The sequence below is a fragment of the Anser brachyrhynchus genome (genome assembly GCF_964034855.1).
Source record: "Anser brachyrhynchus genome assembly, chromosome: 5".
Classification (NCBI taxonomy): Eukaryota; Metazoa; Chordata; class Aves; order Anseriformes; family Anatidae; genus Anser; species Anser brachyrhynchus.
In genome coordinates, this window is record NC_137699.1 from 44,844,684 (window position 1) to 44,870,634 (window position 25,951).

At 33.8% G+C, this 25,951-nt stretch overlaps 1 protein-coding gene across 11 annotated transcripts in view; it reads right to left on the reverse strand.

The window, feature by feature from the left end:
- The window catches only part of CEP128 (centrosomal protein 128), a 126,117-nt gene that overhangs the window by 46,462 nt on the left and 53,704 nt on the right, over positions 1 to 25,951 (reverse strand). For 9 of the 11 annotated variants that reach the window (XM_080593668.1, XM_080593665.1, XM_080593662.1 and 6 more), the window contains 2 exons: positions 23,308 to 23,367; positions 18,449 to 18,641 (listed from right to left, as the gene is read on the reverse strand). In XM_080593668.1, the coding sequence (XP_080449794.1) occupies positions 18,449 to 18,641; positions 23,308 to 23,367 (253 nt within the window). The remainder of the gene's footprint in view (positions 1 to 18,448; positions 18,642 to 23,307; positions 23,368 to 25,951) is intronic. The other 2 variants (XM_080593660.1, XM_080593659.1) reach the window with 2 other exon arrangements.

A 25,951-nucleotide genomic window follows, 5' to 3' on the forward strand; every position in this document is an offset into this window, starting at 1 on the left:
ACCATACTGATATTATCAACTCTACAAAAGACTAATAAATAGCTGTTTTTTCCTCCACAGGTTTACAGAATCTGACAGTATATAAGAAGCAGAATCTCCACTAAATGATGAAATGAAAAAGATCAGTCAAGATAACCACGGGAACTTCAAGAAAACTCCCTATCTTTATATTTCATTTTGGTATCTTGAACAGCATCAACCAAAATGATTTCAAGCTTCTTCTTGAGAAGGTATAGATGCTCATTTTAAAACAGATTTTATCACAAGTTGTATACAATTCTATCATCTGTCCTGGGGTAAATATGATCTTCCATATACCACATAAGGGTCCAGTGCAGGGGATGTAAATAAACATGTCACCTTTCCACACTGCATACTCTTGTTGACTTGTGAATCATTCAATTTTAAGTAGATGCAGATACCAGTTCCTTGCTGAATTACTGCCATTATTTTGGGAATTTTATTTTGTGAATATTATCAATGCTTCTAAAGCCCCAATGCCAGTGTTTCATTAATGACTTGACTTGATTCTATTGTGTAGAACAGAAGCTAGTGCAACCCCAGCTGACGTGCTGGTACTAAATGCTCCAGTTCCAGAAGATGTGGTCAGGTCACATCACACACTGCATTTGCTAAAAGGTATGGAGGTCTTCTTGCTCCCTGCTTCTGCTCATGTACTGCTCTGGCATGCTTAGTCCTGGCTCTAATGGTCACTGAACCTTCAACAGGGATGACTGAGTTTATTACAATAAGAATAGTCTATACTGGCACCAAAAAAAAAAAAAAAAAAACAAAAAAAAAACACAGATAGCCGTACATGGTTAAGAATGAGAAAAAAATGGTTACAGAGGGGTCTAATGATGAGAAGACAAAAAAAAAAGGGGGGGGAAAGGAGTAAATGCCACGAATGGGAGTGATAAGGAAGCAAGAATTTAGCCTTTCGTCTGCAATAAGAAATTAAATAGCTCAGCTAAATGTGAAACTATAGTCTGACCCTCTAACTCCTGATCTAGTGGAGGGTATCTCTGCCCATGGCAGTGGGGTTAGAACTACACAACCTTTAAGGTCCCTTCCAAGCCAAACCATTCTATGATTCTAACTCATGATTATTTTGGATTTGAGTATGCGAGCTGTAATCACGCTTCTGGATATAGTGCAGTGCTATCCAGGCTAACTGATCAATGGCTCCCCTATCTCCCCCCCACCACACACACACTTTTGATTAGAAAACATATTGAATAACCTGGGGAAAAAAAATCATTACATAAAACAAATTAAATATAATAGGAAATGTTCTCAAAGTCAGGTCTTCAGAATAGTTTATATTTTAAACAGAAAATATAGATGAACATCCTGTTTTGTTATTGCATACAATATAGAATTGAATTTTTACAATTCTCTCCTAAATGGAGAAACATTTCCTTTCTGCTGATGAATAAAACCTCCCAGAAGTACAGAGAAAGAAATTGAAACTTAATTTGTTTTCATTCACCAAGTGCAAGTGTGAAAAGATAATTTGTCATTTCTTGTTTTAGAAAATTATGTTGATATGTTTATGGGCATAGTGGCTACATAAAAATTATGGTATGGCATATATAAATGACAAAACAGGAAATTGAATGCCACTTTCTTGACTGAGATCTCTGACTTAATATCTTATGTTTTTCTTTTTCTCATGTTTATTATCCCAAACATATTTATGCATATCAGCAGATTTCCTTTTGGCTACATCTGAAAAACAGCTGTGTATCTTAATACCCAAAAGTACAGAGAACTGATCTTGGACCTAACAGCTAAGGACAAGCCAAAGATTAAGGATAACAAGTTTTCTGAAGCAGCTAGTACAACTCATTCAAATTGTAGTAACTGGGAATACTGAGGAAGGCTATCAGCTGCGACATGGAAAGTTTTTCTAGCAAAGGACACTTGTTACTTGAGCTGAACAATTGTTTGGAGCTTAGAAGTGTATTTTTAAGCAGTCCATTTGAAGATCAGAGTGAAACAAGCCCTGCGATGTTTTCAGCAAAGGACAGCAGGAAAAATAGAAGGCCGAAAGGTGCTAGTCCTTAACATTTTTTCCCTACCTATGTCAGGAAAAAAGGGATCTTTCAGCTGCTTGGGCATGTTAATAAACAGGCAACAGTAAAGCATGCAACAAAAGTTAGCTTTGTGGGTTTCAGTCCTTGATAAATACCATAGGCAAGCTTTTAATTCTACCTGGTTTCCCTATGTATCACTAAGACCCAAAGATCTTCTAACAAAACACTTCAAACAAACATATGCACACAGAGGCCACTGTGTCCCATCACAATACAGACAACTTCCAAAAATTCACATTAGTTCCTACTAATTAGATAGCTATTAGCAACTGCAGTTAATACAACAAGCAGTTATGTTAACTATCTGTCAACTTGTGCTTTAGAGAAAGAAACTGTAATTGTTTATCCCATTCTCCCACCACTGCATAATTTCTACAGATAGACAGATATTCAATTAACGTTTAGCAAAGAAGTGGTAAACAGTTCATCACAATCCCACAAAAAAGCCAATATAAAAGGGAGAACACTGTAAAACCCACACACCTAATTCTTGTATTTATTTACAACATAGTTACATTATGTCTATTAAATCCCTCCAAAATGCTGGAATGAACTGAATTTTGCAAAGCTGATAAAATGTTTGATATGATTTTATGATAAAGGCCTCTTAAAACACACTTTGTAATGTATATTGACAAACAGAAACCTAGAAAGTGACTTTAATAGCGGGGGCATCATCCCCTAGATTAGGGATGAATTCTCAACAGTATCAGGAAAGGAGAGAAACACCAAGCAAACATTAAGTGTTCTCCACTGGGTATCTCCTTAAAGCGTGCAACTTATTACACATACATTAAAATACGCATTTACCTGCTCTTGCCAACTGAGAACTTTCTACAGGAAGTTAGTCTCTGAAAATATGCACTCAGTGTTGAAAAGTCATACTATTTTCATACCCCTTAGCAATCTTAATAAACTGCTAAATTTGTCTTTCCTCATGTTTTTTATGTTGTATGAGATAAAATACAATAACAACATATTAAAGGTCCTGAGCCTAAAAGTAAAGGTTTACAATAATGTTTTGCACTGTGATTCTATTATTTCAACAACTGGACAATTTACATAAGTTAAAATGATATGTTTACAACCAGAACTTGAGTGAAGATCAAAGCTTTACTGTGTAGTTTATAAAGTGAGCAATGAAGGTCACTTCATTGGTATACGCTTTTCAGAAAACTAGTAAAATTTTCATTAGCTAGAACAGATTAGCTAACTCCAAATCAAAAGGATCCGAACACATGGGGTAAGAAGCATGCATATAGAGGGCAAAGCTAATGACAGTTCAGTAAGGTGTTATATGTCCATAGCTTTTACAGAAATATTTACTTGTCTCCAATACCGTTTGTATTTATTTGTGAAGTCTTTAGTAATGCATTAGGAAATGATCCAGCTCTCTGAAAAAGAGCATTTAAAAATCACATTGCTGTGGGTATTGAACACCATATAGAATTCTGCTAATAGCTGCCCAAATGGTATCTGTAATTTTGACATCCTAATTTAAAAGGGAGTGCACGTTGCAGTCAATAGCTGTGTCAGCCAACTGCAGATCAACATTCTGTTCCTAGAACAGCTCTGCTAGTGAGTTTATTTCAGACTTGTAATTCAAACTTCTATGAGTTATGAAACTTAAGAAAAAATATGGTTATAAACTTTTTCAGAAAACAAGAAAATAAACAAAACAAAGTAGGCTTTGCTTTTCAGAAACTGTATTATGCCTCTTACCCAAGAGACTGTATCCTTTTCTGTGGATTCCTAGCATAATTTCATGTTGATGTGACATTACATTTTTGCTGCCAGCATACTTATTCCAAAATGTCTTTTATGCAACATAAGGAACAGATATTTTTTTCTGTATGACACAACAAACAATGAAAATAAGATACAAATCATGATAGACAACTTTTAGTTTCAAAATAATCTTGGAATTTAATCATGCTATATTTATCTGACTATATCAAGTTTTCTGACAGCCTCTTTTCCAGCTCTATTCTTTACTCATAGCATAATTTCTCAGTGCAGCACATAACTGGGCTTCTCCTGAACACATTTGACCCACAAAGTTCATTTCTCCTCATTTCTTCCAAAGAACTAACTTTATCTATTACTGAGATTTTTCCCACTGAATAACAACTATTTTATATTGTAAATGTCTGTCTTATAGCTGTCTTTATGTGTATTTTATCAAACTTAGGCTGAAGGACAACAGTATCAGAACCTCTCCTGGAACAAAACCTGCTTCTGTCAGGTCTCCTTTGCTATGCTGAGAAAGTGCAAAGATGACTTTAAAGCCAGCTACTTAATTGAAGAAAACAAATATTTTCTTCTACAGGCCTCAGATTAAGAGCAAGGCTCATGAAAAAGAATAATGTGAGATACGCAACTTGAAGCCCATCGACACATGCACTACACCACAAGAGTACAGAACATATGCAACCAAGTTTAATGTATGAAAAACCTGATACAGCTTTGTCTCGACTCAGTGACTTAGAATTGTACAGTCGTATCAGTGATTCAGATTAAGTAAGAAGCTACACAACTTTTGATGACCACATATTTCTTATGCAGCTCAGTAAACATGCCCCAGTTACAGCTAGTAACGGTGTCTGTGAACTGACCATAATTGGTGGCCTTTCTTCTAAACCCAGGTGCAGCATGAGTGGTTCCTGGATCTGTCCAGTACCATAATAGTACAACTCACGTAAATTTGATTAATAGAAGCCAGCAAATCAAAGTGCACTGTTTGATTCCTAAATTAATCAATAAAAAGAAAACAAAAGGAGTAAGTTTCAAAAACTAGACAAGTAGCAGAAAATAAAATGTGCACCAAATTATACCTTACTTCCATATAGTACATTTTGAAGAAATATGAAACTACAAATTTGTGAAGTAAAAATATTTGTGAAGTAAATTTGTGAAGTAAAAATATTTCACATCAACATATATCAGGTCAGCGTATGAAAAATTCATAACCATGTTACTGAATGAGCTGTACAGACATACCATTGATTCTCAATCACAGTGAGGATGAAAAATTTTCATCATTACACAATAATAATAGTAGTTTTATTGTAAATGATTCTACAGAAATCATAATTTCCTTCCATACAACAAGCATAATACGTTGATTACAGCAAGACTACATAAGAATTATTTTTATTTAATCAAGATATTTTAGAAAGCAGAATCCAAAATGTTTTAAGATCAGATCAGAATAAGCATTCATGTTGCACTGTAAACATACTGAATTTAAAAACATGGTCATTCTCCTCACAATGAAAACATCTATTATGTCAAAAGTCAGTTTGAAGATGTTATGCTATATACGCACTATATACAAAATCCACATATAAGGAAGGATAGAAAAATTTGGTATCTCCAAAACTATTTCAAATTTGAAAGTTAGAAATAGTCCAAGCTTAAAGATCAGGTCTTAATCCTATGCTGTTGTTTATTTTCTAGCAGCACATTTCACTGTAATACATACAACATCCACAGTACCTCATTAAACCAGTTCTGTGTGCGTAAATCTCATTGTGCAACAACAAAGAATTGAAAAATATAGCATCTCCAGCTTTTAAGTAGAAAAAGCACACACATAAAATATTTATATTCCACTCTTACTTAAGAAGCTGCTTTAATAATAAAACATAACCCAGCATAATCCCTTTAATGCTCTTGAAATGCATCAGCTCAACAGCCTTGGAAAAGGAAGTCCCTTCTTAGTCTAAAACAGACGATGTGAAGCTACACAATGCAAACTTCCTCCAAGTTCCATCACACATCTCATGCCTTGACAGAAGCAAAATAAGTTCAGAATCTAAAGAAACTAAGCCCTTTGTCAATTTAAACAGGTACCTTGTAAAAGTAGCAATTAGTAATATTCTTTTAGAAGTGAATAGGGAAACCATGGATCACCAAAAAAGCTAAGATCATGACAGAACCCACTTCCTTCCTTAGCCTGATTTGGACAAGAATTAAATGACTTGAAAGACAATAAGACTTTGGTCAAAGACTACCCTCTGACAGCTGGAATTGCTAATCCCACTACATCTCTCCTAGCTATGCATTTGCTAATGTATCCTTAGATGTTTTCAAGGAAAAATAGAAGGATAGAGACCTACATGAAGCTACTCAGTTTAATGTTTCTTCATGCAATTAAATGCCTGTGTTGATTGACAGAATCAGACTGATACAGCAATTCAGTAACGGAGTCCACATTTTCTGAAATAAATTACCTACTTTATTTTTTCTAGTGTAAACTAAGCATTAAATTTACTTCATTGCTTTATAAGCAAAAAAAAAAAAAAGTACAGTTAGATTTTTTCCTTCAAAATTCTTTGAACCTTGGAATTAGTCTTTCAGACTATTTTCAGTTCTAAACAATCTCTGGACAGAAGAAATTTATAAGGAATGAGATTCTAAAGGGGGCAAAAAGCCAGACACAAGAAAACTCTTTAAACTAATGTCATTTTCCAGCATGGATTAAATATTTACAAATGCCTCAAAAGATAAAGAAAGTCAATCTAAGAAAACAAGAAAGACATGAAAAAATATATAAATATATTATGTATGATATATTTATTTAAAATTATGCTTTTCTATTGAATTCTATTCAAAATAAGAAGCATGATCTTTGGATCTTAGGTTTTCACCTTTATTTGATACTACTTCAGACATCCAACATAAAAAGGACATGGACCTGTTGGAGCAAGTCCATAGGAGGGCCATGAAGAAGATCCAAGGGCTGGAGCACCTCTCCTATGAAAAGAGGCTCAGAGAGTTTGAGTTACCTTATAGTAGCTTTCCAGTACCTAAAGGGGGCCTACAGGAAAGCTGGGGAAAGACAGCTTAAGGGAGCTTCAGCTATCAGGGAGTGTTGTGACATGACAAAGGCTAACAGTTCTAAACTAAAGGAGTTTAGATTAGATACTAGGAAGAAATTCTTCCTGGAACAGGTTTCCCAGAGAAGTTGTGGATGCCCCATTCCTAGATGTGTTCAAGGCCAGGTTTGATGGGGTTTTGAGCAACCTGGTCTAGTGGAAGTTTATTGGACAGGTGTATTACTTGTCCATGGCAGAGGAGCTGGAACTAAGTGATCTTTAAGGTCACCCAAGCCATTCTACGATTCCCTGATCTCACCACTAGACCTTTGCTAAAATCTGTAAAGCATACTTTTATTGACAGCATCTTTAGAGTGTAGTATTTTGAGAGGTGGGTGCTTCCACTCAAGGCCTCCGAAAAACACCGCTGCTTGAGCCAAAAGCCACCATAATGCCTTCTCAAGAAGTGAACCAAAATTCAGCTTTTTTGTTTTTTGCAAAGTATATATTTGATTGTGCATGCTACTGCCTTCTTGACATTGTCCTATGTCAAAATGGAGATAAAAGAAACATTCTGAACTCAACTTCCTTAAAAGTCACAGCATTTCTTAACCAGAGAGCCAAATGGGAGCCAAAATATGATGAAGAAGAAAGTGTTTGAAGGGCATAATAACAATAACTGAACAACAAGTGCTACTGCTCTTGATAGCACACATTGCTACCGAGGGACAAAAGTTTGGGAAGAAGAGAAAGTTTCTATTACACGTTTTAAAACAGTAACATCTTCAGTTTCTGATTCTGAAATTATTTTTTAAAGATGGTCATTTTATAATCTTTGCATTATACGCAAGATTGTGTTAATTTTCCTTTCAGCTCTTCTCTAATTAAAAAGATGCTCCATGAATTCCAAGTGTATTACAGTAAAATAAATTGCTTTCATTAGGGTCTATTGTTTGATATAGTATCTTGCAAGATGGCATACTCTCTAGTCATTTTACTTTGCAAATGGAAACATTTCTCCTTAAGTACACCATTTAACCATTCTTTTCAGAAAATGCTATTCTTAGAGCTTCAGAACAATCAAGAAAGTAGCATTTTATGGGCAAAAAGTTTGATTAACATCAGAGAAACTTTTTATTTGGGCTGCTGAATTATGTGCAGCATATGTTGATGAAGTATGTATGTATGAATGAAGAGCATATATCTTTCAAAGAGTGCATTTTCTTGGGCTTGTACTTCTTTTATCTTTCTGTATCTGAATTTACTAGCCATGCTTAAAACAAACATCAAAATCATATAATTGTGAAATAATGATTAACACGATGAATAATTTTTAATTTTAAATGTTTTCTGTCGAACAGAGATTAAGATACCGGTAGTATATAATGTTGCCCAAAGCTGCTGGTCAAATACCAGAAAATGAGGACTGCAATATAAAAATTTTTATTTAAATAAATAAAATCCTCTTAATAAATTAGACTGAGAAATAGGATACACAGCTTTATCCTCAGTTCTACTTTGTTTTTATTACATAACTGGGAACAAGCACATTATCTTTATGACTCAGATGTTGTACTGGTCCAGCAAGAAAACAGTATCATACAGCAACGTGTTAAATAACAGAGTTTAATAATCAGCAAACAGACTTCTTTATAATATAGGCAAAAGTATGCAAATCATGTACAAGACTATGTTATCGCCTAATATTAATGGCGATAACACACCCAGACAAAAAAAATGCTGTGACTCTTGGTCCCCCAGTAAAAAACAGAAGGTTCAAATATAAGTGCCCATTACTACAAGTGGATTTTAAATGAATAACTGAGACACACTATTTCAAAAGAAACACTTTATAGATTTTTGTTCATATCATTGATAGTATATGAACTATACAGTTAATTTGTTTCCCTTGCTTGGCTCAAAAGCCAAAATCCTTAAAATTGCTTTTAATTCAAGTTTTAAATGCTTTAAAGATTTTGTAAAGTACAGTTCCCACTTTGTAAAAACTCAAACCAAGGAGACTCAGTCAAAACAGTAAAGGAAACAAAAGCTGAATTTCAGATACAGCTCACTATTACCTTGAAGTTACTAATCAGAGTTCATTAAATTGATTAGAATACAGCACTTTATCATATTTAAACCATTAGATGGAAAACAATGCAAAACACTTAATTAAACACTTGTATTATATTAAAAAAAACACAGCAGCTTGTTTTCCCTTTTACAAGGATTCACTTATAATGTCTGTTCTGTAATCAAAACTATTTTGTTGTTTACAGTCAACATTAAGAGAAGGCTTTACTGGTGTCTAAAGCTCTTCTCAAAGAATTTTCTTGGTACTGAAATAGAACTGAAACTTCAGTTCTCTGAACACAATATCATTAATACTAACTCTAGGAAATAAAGGGTTTTAAATAGCATGTCATCTGAAGACAAAAGCTGTTGAACTTATCAATGAACTACACTGAACTACAGGAGTTTTGTTATATTAAAAATCGTACATGCTCAGCAAGTTTGTTTTCATTTCTGCTCAAATTTCCAACATGATTCACCTGTCTTGTAGATGAAAATGACTTGACTATGGCAATAGGTGGGAGGACCACAGAACCCTTGGTTCAGATTCATTTCCTGTAAGACAGTGTATTATTTAATTAAAACAAGCATCTTATCATATATCAGTTTCCTGGGAATGTTATTTCTACCTAATGAAGACTGAGTGACATATAGCATATTTCTGTTATGTAACTTTCAGGAAATTATTCAAGACAAGTTTGAAAGCACCTATATTTCTTTTTTAATAGTTGTAAATCAATGATACTTGTTATATTATTTCTTCAGTACTGAAGAGTATGACCTGAAAACCTGATGAAGCCTTCCAGAATAACACGATTTCTAATCAAGCTGTACAGCTGCTTACAAGATTCTCTTTTTCATGTAGTGTTAAAGCAGCATTACTGTATCCCTGTGATGATACACACTCTTATGCCATCAATTCAACAGCTGGAGGGGTAAAAAACACAATATAGCAGTTCTTAGAACACCAGCTCTTTAGCTTGGTTTAAAGAAAGAATAATTCACAACAGGAAAAAGAGAGGATTAAATAATATATTCTACCTATTTAATATGCATTAAATCCACATTCCCCACGTTACTTTTGTTAATTTTGATTTAGGTTCCAGTATATATAAGTAAAATTAAGAGGTAAAACTAATGATTTTAGCATCTTAATGTCCATTACAAACTCAGCAATTTAATATTTAAAGGACACATCATGCTTCTTAAACTATAAACCTGTACATGAGTTTCAAACAAGCATTTAAAGTATGTGATTGAGAAACAAAAAATCAAAAGAAATCTTAAAACATCTCAGCTACAGTTTGATCCCATGTCTTACCTTCACTTTTTCACAATGGCAGCCATATTTTTATGATTGCATAAAAACATAATGGCAAATAAAAACAGTTGCATAAAATATTAAATAGTTAGAGCAGTGGATATCCAGACTGTTATTTCCAGATTTTCAATACAAAGAAACACAGAATAAGATTTCCAAATGATTTAGGTTTACTTCCATTCCTCTAAGACTCTGAATGCAGGTTCATTTTGGCAAAGTTTAAAATAACTTAGAAGTCCTCCCTCCTCCTTCCCCCATCACATTAAAAAAACCAAACATTACTTAAAGGGCAAGAACACTATTAAGAAGAAATTAATTATTTGAATAGTAATTGTATTTCAACTTAATGCATTTTCAAGCTCACCATAAAAAATATGGAGAGTTTCTCTGAAACCCTTCTGATTCTTTCCTTTATGAATGCTTAGAAAGACTTTTCTTTACCTGATGGTACCATTCACTAGTCGATAAGGAATGACATTAAAACACTATGTGATGTTTCTTGTTGCCACAGAAAAAATTGTGTTGTCATACAAGGACAATATGAGATAACAAGGAAAAAAATAAAACTAATGGGAAAGAAACAAGGCTGAAAACAAGGTTAAAAGGTAAATAAACAGTATATGCACTTCTCTATTCAGAAACAGTGGTTCATAAGAGAAAGATTTTGCAGTATTTTTATTTTCACTGATATTCTACTATTTTCTACTTTTACTTTTCTCAGCTTAAGCAACAGAGATTGTTCATTGTCAATATATTTGCACTGAATGGACTGCATGCATACAGTCTATATTTTGAATTGCTTATACTTTCTGCTTTAGTGTTCCACGTTTAAACAAAAATTAGACTTACTGACTTCAAAAAGACAATAATAATAATTTGAAGGACAAAATTTTGTCCAAGCAAAGTTTTATCTAAATTTAGAATCTGCTTTAAGATAATAGCCTCTTTGAATCTCCATCTTCCACTGCAATTAAATCAAAAATCATCCTGGCTGGACATAAATAAATAAATGTAATCCCAAAACATTAAAATGGATGCTTTGCTTCAGAGACCATTTAAATTATTCAAAATCATTGTAAATATAACTTGATCTTCACAGATGATGAAACTAGTAGCTAACTGTATGATTAACACAGATGACATTGCCACTTACAAGCAGCCAAAAATGTAAGAGTCTCTTCTGAAATTCTATTTTCTATGCTCAAATCTAAGACAATGCGTAGAAAAAATAATTCTTGTGACTCTGGATTATAGTGAATGTAATTAGAATGAGAACAGAATGAATAGTTAACATAAAGCATAAATGCATAAATCATAACACCTGACTTGCCTGGTATAGTTTTATGCATGTGACAAAACCATGCAACATAAACCTATCCTAATTCAGGACTACAATCATTATACTTCCTAGGCCTTACTTAATAAGTATAATTTGGATCAGAACAATTCTAAAAATGCAGTACTTTAGATGTGAATATAGACTGTACATGCTAAAAAGTCATACAGAATATGCCTGACATCACCTGGGACATTACATAAAGTGTTTGCATTACATAAAGAGTGTTTGCAGAATATTTATACTATGTCTTTGTGATAAATTGCATCAGTATAAGGTCTGCGTATTAGAGCAATTCACCAGCTCTACTTACATCACTATTGCTTCACTAACTTTACTTTATAAAAAAATAGACAGAGCCTTGCCAACCATATCAGGCCTCATTTTGCTAAACAAAGTCTCTTTGTTGACCATACATGTCTTTATTGAGTAACAGTGTATTATCCTGAAACAAAAGAGTTATGCAAACAGAATAACAATTTTCTTTTTCCTATGCCATATCTAACTTCTATATATTTCATTACATTCCAAGATTGATTTTCTTGGAAGGATTGTGTTCCAAAATTTCTTTATATCATTTATATCTATTCATACCTTTCCTCTCTGTACTCATTCCCATAGTATACATGAGCCTTAGTGTAACACGATAATAGTATTGTTGTATGGAAGAGGTTACATATTTATTTGTGTAATATCTGTTACTTAAAATCACATACTCTTAACACCTTTAAATAAACAGTTATGCCAATATTACATTACCTGTAACATTTTAAAGGGAATTAGGCAATAACAGAAAAGGATCACTGCAGCTTAATGTTGCTTTTTCTTTTAATCAGCAACTTGAACAACACTATGCATACAGGATTAGCTGTCAAGAGACTAAATTTGAGATTATAAATACTCCAGCACACTGACAAATATGGATAAAGTTAGTGAAAGCTCACAAAGCAAAGATGGCAAGATCACAAAAGAAGAGAGAAAGCTATCCATCTGAGCTAAGGCTAGCAAAATACATTGCTAAAAACATTCATAATCAGAAATTAAGAATTTCAGACAAACAAAATGAGAATAAATTACAATCGTGTATACATAAATAATAGTTTAGAAGGAATGAATGAAGATGGTGAAAGATTTAAGGAGTTTGGGTATGTTTTCCAAGGAAGATAATGTTCTGCCCTTGATGAACACATAAAACTAATACATTCTTTTGACTAAACCAACCAGTAACTGAAGCAGATCTAAGTCTGTAAAACCAATGGATGCTCCAAGGCTCAAATATCAGCTCTAACCAATTTGGTATGTTAAGCTTTTCACACTACCTAAACTAGTTAGATCATATAAATTTGGGTAAACAAAATAAATTTGGGTCAAGTTTTGGGTGTGATTCATGAAGACAGCATTTTTCCTACCTACAAACATTTCTCTGTTATAACAATAAGATCCCTGTAGCTTGAACTAATTTTGAAATACAGTTGTAAGAACACCTCCCCATACTCAGTCATCCCACAAGTCAAATGAAAGTTAGATAGGAAAACAGAATTTATATATTGTCTTTCCTCAGACACTTTCAACTTTGTTAAAATACTGAATACCTAGTGCAATGCTCTTAAAAATGAATTTGAACTGAGTTTGAACTCCTAATCAATAAGAGAAAACTAAGAAAATTTAATTTCTGTCCAATTATTCATTTATTCATAGAAATCATGTTAAGTGGGATGCTAGATAAATAACTTTAGTTAACTGTATCCAAACGGCAAACCCACTAACTTGAAAACAGTATGCATATCACCTTCAGTTCTTAGGTATTCAGAAATATTGCTGGTCCTCTGAATTTCTCAGCTCTCCAAGATGGTATGATCATCAAGACAGGAGGACAACCAAAGCCAATCTCAATACATCACCACAGAGCTATGGAACTTAGGGTACTCAGCAAACACTCTTGAGATTCTATACTACATTATTGTATTTTCCTTCATTTACTATTTTCCTTTTCAGGAACCTTGCTTTTATTTGTCAGGATTATAATATTTAGACGGTCAGTTTAAATAATAACGCTTCTACAGAATCATGGAATGGTTTGGATTGGAAGGGAGCTTAAAGATCATCAAGTTCCAATCCCCCCTGCCATGGGCAGGGACACCTTCCACTAGAACAGGTTGCTCACCATGACCCAGCAATGTGCACTTGCAGCCCAGAAAGCCAACCATACCCTGGGCTGCATCAAAAGAAGTGTGGCCAGCAGGTCAAGGGAGGGGATTCTCCCCCTCTCTTGTGAGACCCCCCCTGGAATACTGTGTTCAGCTCTGGGGTCCCCAGCACAACAAGGACACAGAAGTATTAGAACGAGTCCAGAGGAGAGCCAAGAGAACGATCGAAGGGCCAACGCACCTCTCCTATGAGGACAGGCTGAGGGAGTTGGGGTGGTTCAGCCTGGAGAAGAGAAAGCTGCAGGGAGACTTCATTGCAGCCTTCCGGTACCTAAAGAGGGCCACCAAAAGCCTAAAATCAAGAAAGCTCCTAGGTATTTGCATATGCTTCAGTGAAGAAAGGAAAAGGCAAAAGACTATGTATTTAAAATAGTTTTAAGAGACTTATTAAAGTTCATAAAACTTCCTGAATCATGTTTGTCAATAAAGCAGTTTAAATAATCATCCTACCTACTGTATGTCCACAATAAATCTCTTTTTATTTCCCATGAAATCAAACACAAACAAGCTGTAATATAAGATCCATAGAACGAAACATCAACAAATTATTTTTTCAGGTACACAATTTGTCTTGTTTTTATAATTTTTTATTTAAATTCATGAAGTATTTTTTGACTACATTAAGTACTCAGACAAGTGTTTTGTGTTACGCTGTTAGTAGAGGCATTCAACCACATCCATGGATATTCACAGAGGTGGTCTTGTACTTTTCATCTAAAATTGAAATCATTCCAAATGCAGAAGAGAATAGTTTTAGCCATTTGCACAAAATATGACTGAAAATCCATTTTATTAAGAGGTACTGTCAACTATACTTTGGTATCCAAAATGAAAAGAGTGGGGTGGCCTTCTTAACAATTAGAGAAAATCCATTCTGCCTTCATTTGCTTTATTCCTGCATCTGGGATTTACCCATGTCACCACTGATTGTCTTTATGTTCTGTAAGAATGATTTCATCCATTATTTTATCTTCAAGCAACAAAAGTCAAACAACATCCTGTCTCCTTCATTTGGATTCTCTATCACTGTTGCATTGTTTTCTCCTTTCAGCTTAACATCTTTTCTATGCTATTAGTAGTGTTCTCCTTTTCCTTTGGGAAAATATCTTTTCCAATTTTCTTTTCCAAGTCACTTATACATTAAACTATTAACAAGTTTACATTCTATTAGTTGCATCACAGTTAAAAACTGGGCTTTTATGTAAGAGTATTTGCCATTTAAATAGCCATAATTTGTCCTGGAACATTATATAAAGGGGAAGAAAATTATAAACATTTAAATGCATCACTTTATGAATAAATTCAAAATTGGTATAAATAATGGTACAAAGAAATTATAAATTTAACTTCCTTCTTTGGCACCAGGTAAAAGCAATTAAGCAATCCCATGATCCACTTTCTCTGTGTATTAACAAAGCCAACGAATTTTCTAAGGCTTCAAGTGTTATCATCATATTCCTTACTCTCTATACTAAGCTAACTGATGAAGAAAAGTGAGTACACAGAGATCTATAAAACAGTATTAAATAACCCCTTCACTAACTACCCATCTGTCCCTCAGAGTAGCACGTTCATTAATCTAATTTATAGTTCTTATATTTAATTATTTCCTACACGGTCCCACATAGGAAGGGAAGGCTATACAGGCTACGTACTATGGCATGCTATGTGTTCCGCTACAGTTATCAGCTAGTTGGTAACTACCAGCTGTCTTACCAAATGAAAGAAATACCAGGATGCTGGGCTTAGATTACCTGTAGTAAATCTCTGTCATTTTATTTCCATGTTTCTAATTATTCATTCTATAAAAGTTTGTTCTAAAGCCTTGAATACTATTAAGAGTGGAGGACCCACTGTTGGAAAGCCTGTGACACCACAGCATCTAAAGCTAAATAAATTCATTGCTACAAGGCAAAATTGTATCTTCACCTGCATCCATGAAACCTGTCGCCTATGAGACCTAATCAAATTAGAATGTGATTAATCAAATTTTCACTCATGAAGACTATGCTTAATTGTGTACATAATTAATTAGCTTTGTAGATGGAACTGCCTGCCTTCTTTCTCCAATCCTCCAACACTGTTTTTGCAGCATTGTCCAAAAAACAAAACAAACCACAAAATCAACATTTTAGAACTTAAAAAAAAAATCATACACAACCTGGTTTCAAATTACATCTCAAGAAAACAAGTGTAATGAATTAATAAAGTGCTTGGTATGTACCTGCAAACCAACCTACATATTCTTGACCATTTCGCTATAAACAAAATTACCAAACTTATAACACTCCATCACTAATTTAAGTAAGAAATTTTTTAAAAATCTTTTAGGAATACTTCTAAGTGAAGACTGCGAGGGGTATGTTTTGGGAAAATCTATCAATAGTAGTCAAAGCTAGTTAGTTCATCTGATCTCTCCTCAGTTCAGACTTGATTAGCAGTTTCTGGATCATCAACACCCTTTCAGCTCGACCACAGTATTGGCAATGCTTTGCAAGAGTAGAAGTTATAACTATAGCAACGTATGTGGCTACTTAAAACTGAAGCCTTTGATTGTTGCTCCAAGTATGTCAGCTGGTATTCCTGGTTCCCAATATTTTTATCTTTGGTTGCTAACCTCAAATTGGCTGTAAAGCTAATGCTGAGCTGCAGGGTCTGCATCCTGTGACCTTTCAGAAAACTATTTCTTATACTGTATTTGTTGGAATTTTAAAGCATGTTTACAGTTTTGTGTTACATAGGAAACTAATGACTATGTAACTGCATTTTAAAAAGTATTACTTCCTTTTTCTTAGCTACTTATAACCAGCATGTTCCTATAGAAGTAAACAGAAAAAAACATTTTTTCTTAAAATTACAAAAATTGTCACGTCAAGTAATGTGCAAATGTGCATGTAATTGTGCATATTTGTAGGGAACAAATGAATGCTCTTTACAAATAAAAGGCATAAGATTATATACTATCTTTTGTGCTCTGTGAATAGATGATTAATTTTCACCACTCTTTTCCATATAATATTTAGCCATAACTTTGCCTATAGCTTGAAATTAAAATGCAGGCTGAGAATTTTTGAGAAAGCCTGAACCAGATCAGATATAATAGAATTAAAAACTAAGTAAGTTTTGCTTTATGTTCCTATGCACTTAAATTAAAAATGGTGAATAAGGCCTCAGGGAGATCAGCTTAGCAGATAATTACTCACTATTAATATATCAGGGTCTTGGTGCTATCATTTTAATCAAATAAAGGATAAAAATAGAAATGTTCAAGCCTGAAAGATCAAAGCATGTTCTCTTTCAATGTTCTTTATAAGTGGAGGTAGAAAATCCTGACAGGATCTTACTGTTCTTGTAAAACAAATAATCTGTATTGTTCTACGAAATATTTACGATAACACTTTGCTTTTATTTGTTATTGCTAATGTTGTTTTGTTATTGTTTTACTTTTGTTACAATATTTCACAAAACATTTTTAATAATAAAGTCAGCCACCAGAAGCTATAACTAAACTTAAAAGCTTTCTCTCATCTAATCTGAGTCTACATCAAATCTAAATACAAAATGACTAACCAAACAATTAAAATATAGTACTTACTCTGTCTGACAATAATTGGCCCATAATTATCAGTACTGAGTCTTGAATGAAAGCCAGAACAAAGTTTTTAAAGAAAACATATGAAAAGAACACCTTATAGGTAATGTGTTCTGCTAAAACTGAGGGAATAGAATCAAATGAAAGATTTATTCAGGTACGAAATAGGTTTAGATCTTGAGATATTCAAATACTAGTCTAAAATATTGCACAAAGACACAAAATAGATGACAAGTCAGTCCTATTTATAGACTATATCAACTCATAAGGCATGTTAATAGTTCTCAAGGTTTATCTACATGATAACTTTCAGTAGAAGTACTTTATTCTCCTCCATAGGTCAGGTTAGCTCCATCCATTTGTACATGTCAAAATACAGTCTTCTCACCATGTAGCCCTTCATTTTTCAGGCTTAGTTAGATCCTCTATCAAAAATTTGTATGAAAGAGGTGGAACCAAAGAATCTACTTCAATATGGAAATTATGATGACTATAAAATCATTCATTTTAATCAGATCCAAAGCTTGTCTTACTCCATTTGACAACACAGAAGAAAGGATTGGAAAAAAATTCTTTGTACATACGATGGAAGCAAAAGAGAGTAACTGCACAGGACTATGAAGTGCTTTGGGCTCTTTCATTCTGACAGATAAAAGCAGCATTACCAGTGCTGTCTCAGAAGTTTCTGTAACTTCTCCCTAGGTCATGGAATGTCTCAGGCAGTACAACTGAAAAATAACTGCTGCATCCACTGCCTACGTTGCATTGTATTATTCAGCCTGTACTGGGTTGAAATGCAGTTGTTGACCAAAAAATAAAAGGCAAATGTAACAAATAGAAAACAAACAAAAAATAATTGGGTTTTTTTGGTTATCACTAGCAAGTCACCAAATCAGAGTTTGCAATAATTAGTTGATAAAATACATCTGAATGCATAGGAATTATAACTATTATTTTTTAAAATCGTTCTTTCATTAACAAAAGGGAAGCAGCAACATACCTCTCTTCTCTCTGTGAACTTCTTCCAAAAGTCGTTCTTGCTTTTTTATCTGTTTAAAGAGAGACTGATGTTCAGACTCCTTCATCTGTGTAAAGTGCTTAAGCTGTTCTCGGCTCTGCAATAAGTAGCATCGCAGCTTTTTTTCCTTACTTTCTCTCTCCTTCACCTCCTCACACAGCCACTGAAGTTTAGTCTACATTAAAAAATTGGGACAATAAAAGAATTCTAATAAAAATATTAGGACATAAATGTTAATTGAGCAAATTACCTTTGGAATTACAGCTTATTTATTTATAGCCATTACTGCATAACAATAATAAAAGGGAACATTAGGATATATTACAAGGATATATCTTGAGCCTTGAAGAATCTCTAAAGAGATATATTTTGGCTGATAACTGTATGTGAAGATGAAATACACAGATTTTATTTTTTTAATCAGGAGCAAGAATTAGCTGGTGTGGGTAAGGAAATTCAAATTTAATTAGGGTATGTATATAGACACCAAGAGGTACTCCCTCCTTTCCCAGCTGCATTAAAAATTAAATGACATCAATCCCTTCAGGTCAGCAAGACAACATTTAAGGTTCATATAGAGGAAAAAGAAAAGAGAGCTTATAGATAAGATAGATAATGGTCAGGGTGAATCTAAAAGCAATAGAAGACCATGTATAAATACATAAATGGCCCAACTCTTTGATCAGAAAAGGGCAAACTTAAATAATATATTGCTCTGGACTCAGAAGAACATAAAAAGTTATCCTTATCTTTTACCTGTAGAACTTAAGACACACAAAAAATGAGACATATTCTTCTCTCTGGTAACCAGTAAATAGGACCTATGGGAATGGCATGAAACTGCAACTAAGGAGGTTCAGACCGAATACTGAGAAAAGGTTCTTCACTGAGAGGGTGGCTGGACACTGGAACAGGCTTGCCAGGGAAGTGGCCACACCAGCAAGCCTGATGGAGCTCAAGAAGTGTTTGGACAACACTCTCAGATACACGGTTTGATTTTTGGGTGATCCTGGTTGGAGCCAGGAGCTGGACTTTATCCTTGTGAGTCCCTTCCAACACAGGGTATTTTATTATTCTATTATATTCAAATTATTAACTATAGACCTACATTACTTTCTTTCCATACTAGGAAACAAATTTTTCCCCTAAATTTTTTCAAATTCATGCAACTTGAAAATACATGTAACAGATCTGAACAGTACAAGACAGTAGAGGAGATTCAGCATACAGTCACATGGACAATGTACTCCTGAAAGTGTGGCAGTCAGCAGCATCATGAATAGTGATGCATATTTTCCCCTTAAAAATTTATGCCTAAAAGTACTTGCAAGATCTACACAACTTTTATGAACGGGGAGAGGGTATAAGGCACAGAAGATGGAAATGGGCAGGATCATTAGCACTATCAACTGGATGAGATGCTGATTTATCATCAGAGGACTTGAGAGAACAAGTCACCGCTGAAAGAAATCAAACACTTACTTCTTCATCTATGAGACTGAATGCTTATTGTGTAACCTTTATTCAAAGTGTTCTCACTCTCTTTCTTGCTGACTAAATTTCTGTTACCATCAAAGAATCAGTCAAATCAACCAAGACAGAATTGGAGTTTCAAATCTCATACACAGAGTAGGCGGGGTGTATCAGGATCCATTCAAAACAGCCAGCATCTCCCCTAGTTAATGACTGGCTCTGCTCTGGTACCTCCGTTTCCATGTTGCATTTACATTCTATATATTTCAAAAGTCCCAGAATATACCATGTTATATTAACTCCTACTGGGAAGATGTTTTGCTTTTTGTCAAATTCAGCCACTTAAGAAAACAGGAGAAAGAGTCAAACAAAACTCAGAATTTGAGGACAGAGAAGCAATGACTAGCATGACATTTATGTACAAATGCTGGTTATAAGCTACTGGCAACAATTATTTGATTTGAAGTCAAACTGATTGACCTTTCTATGTCAGTAAAAGCCTATAGGTTTGAAAGTGCTCTGCAATGTAAATTTGTTAATTGGTTAGATGAAGTGTTGATCAGTAAAAAAGAAATCTTCCTTCTGTCTTAGATAAACATTCTTTTTAGATAATATCAAAATACAGTAATCATAATAAAATATACTGTCATCTCTAATTTCTGTCCTGATTTTAGCAGTGAAATATTAACACAATTTCTTTTTGATAAAAAGAACTTTTTTTCTTTATATCAGTTTTCTTTTTGATTTCCAGAACTCAAAAAAAAAAAAAAGAGGGGGAGGGGGCAGGGCAGAGGAGCAGTTTAAGAAGAATGAGGAAGAAGACAAAACCTGCAGAAATTCTGAAGGCAAGCCTTACCTGAGTAAAGGGAAATGTGCAAGTAGTATGGTGAAACGTAACACAGCAAACATTTTGAAAGTATGGGTATCCCATAAAGACAAAATCCTTTTTTTCACTTGTTCTGCTTCCAAACCTCATACTGAAACCTAGGAATCCTGCCAGGAACTGATATACTATATCCTAAATTCATTGCCAATTCATATGTCTTTAAAATACATGAAGAATCTTTCCAAAGAATGAGTTGGAGCTACCTAATTTCAAGCATTAGTTCTAAAAAAAGCACTGCAGGACATTAAATATCTCACAGCTCTAATCCCCTTTTTTTGTAATGTAACATACCACAGACAATAATAGAGCATCTTATAGCTGGTGTTCCCATACCCTCTGTCACAGTAAGTACTGTATCTGAAACACCTGTTGTCGAGAATAAGCCTTTACCACAAATTCTTAGTATAATCTCTGCAGAAATACACAATGAGATTCCTCCATAATGAATTGCAATTATCATACTGGGATATTATAAATATGGGATTTTCTTCTGTAATTTTTACAGTGTACTTCTACATTTTAAAAAGCCAGAAATTCGTATCAGAATTCCTATTTTCAATCAGTAAAAAATATTAGTTCACAAACATGAGGAAATTAGTGAACTTTCTGAAAGGCTAAATAATCCTTTATTTTAGACCAAAACTTCATATTATTTCTCAGAACAGTAGTAACCTTAGAACTTCCAAAGATTCTTAATTTAGACTTGATTTCATTTAAAGAACATAATGGAAACAAAAGGCATCAGAAAAAAAAAAGGTTAACTTTGCCATGGATCAGGAGCTGTCATAACTGCAGAAGGGAGCATCTCTCCTCCCCAGCTATTTAAATTAACCTCTTTAAAGCTGCAGGTTTTGGTACTGCAAAAGTACAGCACTTTTCTAAAGTGGTAGTTGTTATAGCCTCAATGCACAAGCAGTATTCCCTCACACAAACTGTGAAATTTCTACAACACTATTAATATACTCTACAGTTCATTCCCATAAACTTTTCTTCAGTGGAAGCACGCAACGCTAGAAACATACACAGCACTTAAGGTTGATGTGGAAAACGTTATGAAAAATGCAGGGACCAAATTGCATACTTAACACTAAAGTTCAGAAGTTGTGTCTCAAAAACATTTGCATGTGAAGCAAGTTTTTTCCTTCTACAGACTGCAGTAGCTGAGAGGAAAGTCAAAAGACAGAAGAGAAGAAAACCAGCTCTTAAAAAGGGATGATTTGTAAATACTTCTAACTACAGAAGTATCTGAAAAAGTGTGCACAATAATTATACTACAGAAAAAAAATCAGTACTGAGGCCATTATTATTACATACAAATTTTGCCACTCCTTGGACATGATGTAAACAATTTCACTTTTAGAAATTTAGGAGAAAATGAAAAGACTTCAGGTTTTGAATACCTACCAGCAGTTGCAATAACCCAGAAATAGAAATGTGGTTAACTATTATGGCAAGATATTCCCAGATTCACTTTATATTTTTTTTTTATTTTTAATGAATACTTTCACTGCTTATTTCAACCAATAAAAGAAAGGGTGACACCAAGTTTTTCATTCATTCTAGACTTTCCTATGGTAGCTAAAGAAACTTACATGAGAAATGCATGCAAATAATTATTAGTTGTACTTTAAAAGGTCTTTTTAATATGTCATTGTCACTTTTTAAAGTAATGAAAATGCTTTCTGCATAACATTTCTTTTTTGATTCATTTTATCTTTGTTATTTATACTGGCAATCTTTCTTGGTCTACAATAAACCATACATCAACAATAACCTCATGGTTCTTACATGGAGACAGTTGCAACTTCTCCTTAAGTTAATTCTCCTGTGGCATTCCACATGAAGCAGAAATTTTCATGTATTCCACTAAGCTTAGTCCTTTTAAAAGATACTGGAAGTGAGTCTGTGTGTGTGTACTGGGGGGAAAGGAGGTAAGCAGCAGAATGAAAAACAATGGTTTTAAGTTACTAGTCATCATTACTGAGAAGTTTTGAAGCGAGTATGCACCTGCATTATAGAATTCAGAAGCTTTAAGCAACGGTGCAAGGAAAGATCATTTTCCAGAAATCCAATCTAAAAACCTTTTGATTCAATAAAAAACAGCCTTATTTCAAATTATTACTTGCCTTATTATATATCACCCTGCAAACCAGCTGACTACATTCTCATGTTTTTCTTGTCTCAAAATAATTTATACAGTGGGAAATTCAGATCTAAAGGCTATCACTGCAGATACTTCAATGCACTTTTTTGGTATAATTGCTATTTATTTGCCTATAGAGATATTTATTTCTTGTTGATAGGAAAATCTATAGAATTATTTTATCAGTTGAAATAGTCTGATAATATCATAACTGCTTCCAAAGGAATGGTTTTGTGTTTCTTCCCCTTTAACTACCTTTTCAAACACACTTTCTACTGAATGATTATGAATGTTGGATATTACATTATTCAGTAAGATTTCAAAAGACTTGACTATTACCTTTGTTTCTGCTAACCAGCGATGAGGATCATTCAGCACCGTTGGTGTAAGTGATATTGCCTATGGAGTAGTGAGGGAGAAAGAAATATGCATAAAAAGGGTATTATACACAAAAAGGAGAAACACTTTCCAGCTTACTGAAAAATCATCAACTAAATATTCTCTGCTAAAAAAAAAAACAGTTTGGAAATCATATCTGTAAAATGGTTTAATAGAACTGTAACTATAAATTAGCCACAATTAAAAGCAAAATAAACAAACTCATTGACTTCTCTCTGCATCAAGGTGTATAGTCTCAGTTTGAACCTATGTGTGTTCTTTTTTTTTGAAAAAATTATAACATTTCCAACTTAACAGCAATTCAATTGTATAAACCAAACAGTATAAACCAAAAGTAGCATAACCAATTGTTAGTCATTGAATTGTTACCAGTATATCTACAGAAATGCTACATGCAGCATGGTAAATGACTGGTCACAAAGTGAAAAAGGGCAAACCACAAAAATCTTAAAATATTTATGTTTCACGGTGATGGCCTTAGTGTTTTCATGAAAAAGAAATCACTTGCTTGGAATATTTCATAGGTATAAAAAGAAAAATTATAAATTTCACTAAGTTGATAAAAAGAGAAGAAACTTGCACTGGCATACTTCATTAATACTCCAAACAACAAGAAAATGTGATATGCCTTTTTTCTGCAAACTGAATGTTGTTAAACATTTCCAAAAAGGTACTATTACACGTTTTCTATATTACTTACTAAAAAAGTGGTGATAATGGATTTTTTTTCATTGTTGTAGTTGGTAGATAAGGGAAAAAATGTCTTATACACATCTCTCTCAATTGAAACCTATTTAAAATGAAGCTGACTATTAACCTTATGTCTAGCTCATACTTTATCTTATCTGGCCCTATCTCATGATTGCCTTGTGCCTTTCTCTAATTTAAGCAGGATTTTTTTGTTTGTTTGTTGGGTTTGTTTGGTTGTTTTTTAGGCTTTTTCCCCCATTTGTTTTTTAGCACATTTTGAAATTCAGTGTGTATTTATGTACTTTTTGGACCAGGGCTGATAATTTTTATAACAAGCATATTTCTTTAACAGGTATTTACAAGGGCTTTATTAAACACCAACACCAAAGAAGCCTAAGAAGTACCAGTTGATTACAGACTTCCATGTTTTATATGAAAATTATCACCACAGAAGGACACAGCTGAAAAAAAGAAAGATTTATCAGGCATGTTGACCACAACGAAAACAATGCATAACCACCACTTGTGACTTCCATGGCAGCAAACATGATTCTTTGCCACAACATTCAAACAAGGCAGTATACAGTTCATAGTTTAAGCATGACTGGTGTAGTTATTCCAAGCGTAAGATTTCTTATAACAAGAATACTGGTTGGAAAAGTAAATCTGAGCAATATATGTAGAATTATTTATATTCTTTGTTTAGAACACCAGTATATGGTGATTTTAAAAATTCCTAAATTCCAGTTTATTTTAATTCAGGGAAGATTAAGCCAGGTGTTTATTTTACAAGTGTTTATCCACTCCTTCACTGCTCACCTCAGTTGCAGTGGCAAATCCTCCCTGAAGTAAAGAACTTGTCTGAAACCTTGACAATAACTAAGTACTGGGGAGAGGAACAAAGGGAATTTCTCACCTTTTTTTTTTCCTAATTTATTTCTCAGACCAGACACCACAAAGCTGTGTAACATTTCTATTCACATGTCTAGTCAAAAATTCAATTTCAAATCTTTTAAGTTTGCCAATAAGGCAAATAGGGGCATATAAAAGGCAATAATGAAACTAGATAAATTATGAGAATTATGAAAAAAGGAACAGCAAAGCTTTATCCAGAAAACAAAAAGTCTGCAGGAGGTGGGAAGCAAGTCCAAAAAGGCGTGGTTTGATGTTCAAGAATATATCAGATCACAAAGGCTTAGTAAGTAACAACAGATCTATAAGGACACAGAGGAGAAAGCTTGTTTGTCAACTAGAAAGATAAACTTCAGATAGAAAACAAAAAAATATTAAAAAGATAATGGATTTTCAGTGTCAATGCAGAAAAATGTCTATTTCAAAGGCAGCCCAGCCAAGTGACCATGGACACCAGATCAGAAAGCATGCTCTGATTAAATGGCAAGAGAAGAACGGGGTAATCTGAGTGTACTCTACGGTTACAGCCAAAACCAGTAGGTCACATGTTGCAAGTGACCATAATGCCAATGGGTACAGGGATAGACTGAGTAGGACTATCCATTTTTATTCTCAGCTATGTATAATGTTAATTCAAGAGGATTAGTCAAATATTGCACCTGGAGGAAGAAAAAGAGGGTTCTGTACCTTGGAAAATGCTCAGGGGAAAAAAGCTAATGGGAGAAAAGGGTTGCAGGAAAATATGTGAAACAGAGTGGAAAAAAAGTACAGCAAGCTAAAAGTTTGTTGAAAATCAGAGCTTGAGTTTTGGAAACAAGGACCTGCTCCACAAAATGGAGGATATAAACTCTTTTCGCTTCCAACATTTAATTCTCTACATTAAAAAAAAAAAAAAAAAACAAAAAACAGGTATCTAAATTAATTTTAAGGGGGTTTTGTTTGTTTGGTTTGTTGTTTTTTTTGTTAGGCCTTTCTGGGTGAC